Genomic DNA, 6,364 nt, shown 5'->3' with positions numbered 1-6,364 from the left:
ACATGAGCAATAAAGAGACCAGCATGTTTTCGGAATAAGATGGCGGTGCAGCGACGAAGCGAGAAATCGAAAAACGATAAAACTGTGATGAATTGAAGAAATGTTCCCGCGCAAAAAGAAATAGATAAGATTATATATGTTTATGAGGGAGATAAAACGTAAACATCTTTGGGGGTGAATGAGGAATCGTAAACTCTCCGAGATATCGCATATATTAACGATAAAGATGCTTAGTCGGCTTATCAGTGTTCGTGATATTGAAAACGACAGCTATTAGGTATTGAGAGCGTGTTATCGGTCAATGCTTTAGAAGAACTATCCACTACAGAAACAGCGGGCAAATACAGCCCTTACAGCACAGTAAACACAATTGAAGATTTAAACATTGGTTAGATGTTCCTCGTCCGACGTCACGGTGGACACCTGTCGACAACGCACGCGATTCCGGTTTCCTTGTGATATCGCTCTGGAAAAAATAGAAATACATAATTAGCAACTGATAACAGAGCGCTATAATCACAGTATGCACGACCATATTGAGTATCAACAAGCATAGCAATAATAGAGATATTCACCTGCATATCCAACACGGCCATGAATCCGAGGGCGTTTTGACGAGGCACCAGACTAGCAGAAGGGCGAGGAACAGAAGCCCAAATATCGTAGACAGGAAGAGCAACACAGGCCACCGGCCTTCCTGCCCAAGCGTGACCCTCAAGAAAAGGGAGTCTACAGGTCCCTCCTCCAAAGGGAAAAAGGGCGCGGGCTTCGAGGCGTACATTATGCCACGTCAATCGGGAAGAACAGCCAGGGGTGAGAGTAGCTTTTGGCTGCCCTCTGCGTCGAGATGAAGGAGCTTGTGAGCCAGCGTCTGAAGCTGAAGAAGCAGCTTAAGCCTCCAGCATCCAGGCTCGAAGGGCAGGAGCGGCCATCAGGGTATACAGTCGGTGCACCTGTAATACCCATGTATTGCGAACAGACGGAGGACGGGACTGAGGTGAGAGCGAGAACAAGATGTATATAAAGCTCTCGGGCAAGAATGAGGTGAGATTATTGGTCAGAGGTCACGAGGAACAAGGGTAGAACGCTGTGGCTTTGACCTCGTCTCATACGCGATTGATGCAAATTTACTCCGTATCTCGGCGTCATCTCAAAGATAATCAAGTCATGGTGATGATATTGACAAAGGCAACAATAATGATGATGATAATGCCCATAATACTGAATATATGTAAAAATACAATTATTTCTTTTTTTTTCCTTTAATAAAATTACCCTTATTAATGAGTTACTTATTTATGCACTACTCTTCCTCCTGTCATTATCATCTTTAAATCATAATTTATTCTATTAACACCATATCCTGGTTATTTAACTTATTAAGATATTCCTGTCATTAAAATTGTCACCGTACCATCTTCAGCATTTTGTTATTATTATCATCAATATTATTACTGTAATTTAGTTTCATCACTGACATTATTGTTATTGCTATCATTATTGTCATTATTGTTATTGCTATTATTATTGTCATTATTGTTATTGCTATTATTATTGTCATTATTGTTATCGCTATTATTATTGTCATTATTGTTATTGTTATTATTATTGTCATTATTATCATTATCATTATTATTATTATCATCATCATAATAGTCATTATTATTATTATTATTATTCTATCATTATTGTAAATATTATAATAATTATTTTATAATTATTGTAAATATCATTATCATTATTCTATATTTTATCATTATTGTAAATATGATTATCATTATTCTATCATTATTGTAAGTATTATAATAATTATTTTATCATTATTGTAATTTTTATAATAATTATTTTGTAATTGTTATAATAATTATTTTGTAATTATTATAAATATTTTTATCATTGATATTATTATCATTGATATTATTATCATTGATATCATCATCCTTGATATCATCATCCTTGATATTATCATTAATTTTATTATCATTGTCATCATCATCATATATATATCGCTATCATAAGTATCATTATTATCTTCATTATTTTATATTCACTATCCTCATTACCATAACCATTATCAATATAATATCATACTGACACACTATCTTCATATCTTTATTATCGTCGCAATGTAGGTAGGAGAATATTTAGAATATTCCTTATAATTCACATGTTTTTTTCATCATTATCCTGTTACATCGTAAGATATAATGCCACGTTTGCTACCCATCGCATTATTCATCCATAAACATTATTCATGATAAGTAGCATACATTATTTTATCCTTGACGTTTCACCTATACTAGTAACATATAATTCAAATGAAAGCGTATAATTATCCTATTTAACCTATGTGACAGAAGGTCATCCACGACAGAACGTATTATGGGGTGGATGAGTTACCTCGGGGTCATGACCTGGAGTTAGTGAGGTGTTTTGGCGCCATTTACCGTAATTGTTCAGGTTCCAGATAGTAAAAATGTGGACGTTTTTGTTTTTCTTCTTTTAATGGCATGGTTGTTGGGTATAATCCAAATCGTGAAGTATTTATTGGGCTTTTGATATTTCTTTTATATGTTCGGATAATATGTGACTGATGTGTCTAAAAGATGCGAGTTCATTGATGAATTGTGATGAAAATCAAGTGTTTTTTGTGGAGGAGTTTATTGCATTGCTTTGTGATGACACTATTCCTGCATGAGGAAGGAGTCCCATTCCAAATCAGCGTTGACGCGTTCTTCCCCGGCTGTGAGGGAAGTGCATGGCGTTTGCATGTACCGCAGACCCTTTCCGTGCAAGGCTAAGAGAGGAGTCCTTGTCGTGGGCGCGCGGGGCACTTCACCGCTTCTTCTGCTGGAGAAGAAAAAGCTATAATAAGAAGGTTTCGTGGGAGAGCGCCATGCAGGACTAATAGCCAATGAATCGCCATGCATAGACAAGAATCGCGATTCGTACCTTTCCGTGTGAGTCTCCGAGCGCATCTTAACGATGCCCCAGACGATGAGAACGACGAAGGCCAGCAGCGTCGCCGTAGCCACAATGAGCATCAGCGCCGGCCACTTCTGCGCCGCTGTCAAGCCGCCCTGGTCAACCCGAAGAGGAAATATGTCCATCAGTCCTGCATTAAAGGCGAAGTATTGTTGCGGAGCCATAGCAACCTTCTGCGATTCAGTCCTGTTCAGGGTATGTGGTGCAGGATTCCAGGTCCCGGAGTATGATAGGAAGGGCGGAGAGGCACTGGACCTGAGGGAAGCCTTCCCACAGTCCCTCCTGGTCCCCTGGGAAGCTCTTAACAAGCTTTAACTAGTTGTCAAGTTGTTCCTCTCTGATCTAATCGTTGTTCAGCGGACCAAGAAACTAGGACGGAGGCTCGAAAAATACTTGAATGAATTTTAGGAGACGAGGTTTCATAGAAGGCCGAGCCTGAAACTTAAATATCATCAGAATTATGATACAGAATTTAGGGGATAAGGGAGATGTTTATATGCAGGTATTATAAAATCCGTTTTAGCATTTGTGATTATATATATAGGGTGGATTTCGCTTACATGCCGATATCGAAATGCGCGCATTGACCGAAATCGCATTGAGTTTGCGTGCTTTAGGCTACGCAGAAGTCACAGCGTAGGAAGCAATAAATTATGTTTTAATACGATATTCGCTCTCTGGCGAGAAAGGATTATGAGGATTATGTCACACATTTCACATTTTATGACATTCTTCTTATCTTGTTGAGCATCTGACCGATCGACAGAGAGACGACTCCTATTTTTTACTGATTTATTTTTTTCAAATTGCATATCAGCTTTGTATCAGGACTGTTACACCAGTGTGATTATCTTAAGATTGAATTAAAGTTAATTATTTAAGTTTAATTTAAGAGTGTCAGCAACCGTAGACAAGTTGAAAGAAATGACCTTCGGTTTGACGTGAATGTAGTGGCATTGAAGTAAATATTTATAATTACATAATACATTATATATTCGAAAATCCACTGGTTCTTCGGAGAACTAGCATATGCAGATTACCAGATGTATAAACGCCCCTGTTCTCATAATGCAAACTATAGTTGCAGAGATATACACACACGCAACACACATCAGTTGCTTGCTTTGTTTCCTTTCGCTCGTTCTTGCTTGCAATTGACTCGTGCAGACAACATTACGACGGCCACATACCAATCAAAACTTTATCAAACTAAAACGCGCATTATATTAAAATATCAAACTGATGTCGTCCGATGAATTACGAAAAAAAAATTGGTTCTCCTTAAACGAAACTAAATTGTCTCTCAAGTACACGAGGAATAAAGTTCATGCGAGTATTGTATTTCTTTGCAAAGTTTAAACATCTAATTGCTAAGGTAAATAGCTTAAGGAGACTTTGCAGCGACTAAATAGCCAGGAGATATTGATGTCTTGAACTAGGTAGCTATTCAGATATCTCATTTTCTTATCTTTTTTCAATGATGTTTCCTTAGTATTGCATAGCTGATGTCATGTATGAGGATGGTCATTATTTTAATCATAATAACAATAATCATAATGGTTATAATGATGAGGATGATAATAGTGATAATGATATTAATTATAAGTGTAATAACAATGATAATGATAATAATGATAAAAATGGTAATAAGGATAACAATAATAATAATAATGATAACAATGACGATGATAAGAATAAGAAGAATCAGATAGTGACGTTTAATTCATATAATATTTGTTTTGAAGCTATCGTGACTAGCGCCTTGTGTGTTGTTGTAGACATCTTTATGGATGGGCTTGCATATCAATAAAACCCAATTCAACATTGATCCACTTTGTAATAACTGCAATCTTTAGAAAGGTCGAGATATATCTATAGTAAAAACTCACTATTTCGAAACAAGAATAGGTTATTTCTCTATTTATTCATGTTTTGGAACTTTTTTTTTACTACTGCCAATTAACGTTATTAGTATTAATAACAATAATGATGATGAGGATAATACTAATAGTAATGAAAATGATAATGATGAGGATAATGATATTCATGATAATGATAATAATCGCAGTAGTGATAATGATGATAGTCATTATGATTATCTAGATAATAACAATAATGATAATGATAACTAATAAAAAATAGTAACCAAGAAATGAATAAGTGCATTAGTAAATACATGAACAAATCGCCAAATATGGTCATAACGGGAAAGGTCACATCAAGACTCACACGTGATTTTCAGTAACCAAAAAACATCGACCTTACAAAAAGGTCACAACTGGCCTTATTTGGATATTTTGAGAGAGAGAGAGAGATAGACAGAGATACAGAGAGAGAGAGAGAGAGAGAGAGAGAGAGAGAGAGAGAGAGAGAGAGAGAGAGAGAGAGAGAGAGATAGACAGAGAGACAGATACAGAGAGACAGACAGAGAGAGAGAGATAGACAGAGAGAGAGAGAGAGAGAGAGAGAGAGAGAGAGAGAGAGAGAGAGAGAGAGAGAGAGAGAGAGAGAGAGAGAGAGAGAGAGAGACAGACAGAGAGAGAGATAGACAGAGAGAGAGAGATAGACAGAGAGAGAGAGATAGACAGAGAGAGAGAGATAGACAGAGAGAGAGAGAGACAGAGACAGATACAGAGAGAGAGAGACAGACAGAGAGAGAGAGATAGACAGAGAGAGAGAGAGACAGATATATATATAGAGAGAGGCAGAGACTGAGAGAGAGTGTGTATATGTATGTATATTTTTATATAATTTGCAAAAGATAATATTGATTAAAGATTAAACATCATTAAAATTATTTTGACCCGTATTAATGTTTATGATAATTGAGATGACGGTGGTTGTAAAAAAAACTATATTGTTATAAATCAAAATCATTGTGAATATTCCAGTTGACTTTGTTGCATATAATAATGATATGAGACTAAAATGAATGTGATAGAAGGATAAAAAAAAAAATGTAGATAGGCATGTATCCCCCAGAAAAAAAAATCATATGTATAATTAGTTTTCTTTTTTTAGATCGAATTATCTCTGTCTTCTCCGCCTTACTTACTTTTTTTCCGTATCACTCGTTCCATTTAAACACTATGTATATATTCTTTTCTTTTCAGTTATCTTACTCATTCCTTATTCGGGTTTTTCGTTTGTTTTCGTCCTTCACTCACCCTCCCCCCCCCCCCATCATCCCCACTCCCAAATCCTACATCCTAAGCACCCTCGTACCTTCATCCTACCTCCTTCCCCCTCCTCCTCTCCCACCCCCTTCCCCGTATCCTCATCTACTGCCTTGTCCCCATTTTCTACTCCCCCACCCTACCCCACCCTTTCTTACTCCTTCCCCCACCTTACCCCACCCTCCCTTACTCCTCCCCCCACC

At 36.9% G+C, this 6,364-nt stretch overlaps 1 protein-coding gene across 1 annotated transcript; it reads right to left on the bottom strand.

The window, feature by feature from the left end:
- Positions 1-2,684: 2,684 nt before the first annotated feature.
- Positions 2,685-3,149, bottom strand: LOC122258141 (uncharacterized). The gene is made up of 2 exons (XM_086551195.1): positions 2,953-3,149; positions 2,685-2,844 (listed from the first exon to the last, which is right to left on the bottom strand). The coding sequence occupies exons 1-2, from the start codon at positions 3,147-3,149 to the stop codon at positions 2,685-2,687; spliced, it is 357 nt and encodes a 118-aa protein (XP_086407321.1).
- Positions 3,150-6,364: the final 3,215 nt, after the last annotated feature.

This window comes from Penaeus japonicus, unplaced genomic scaffold, assembly GCF_977035675.1.
Source record: "Penaeus japonicus unplaced genomic scaffold, GWHDUDI00000001_assembly GWHDUDI00000024, whole genome shotgun sequence".
NCBI lineage: Eukaryota > Metazoa > Arthropoda > Malacostraca > Decapoda > Penaeidae > Penaeus > Penaeus japonicus.
This window is presented reverse-complemented; position numbering and strand designations above follow the sequence as displayed.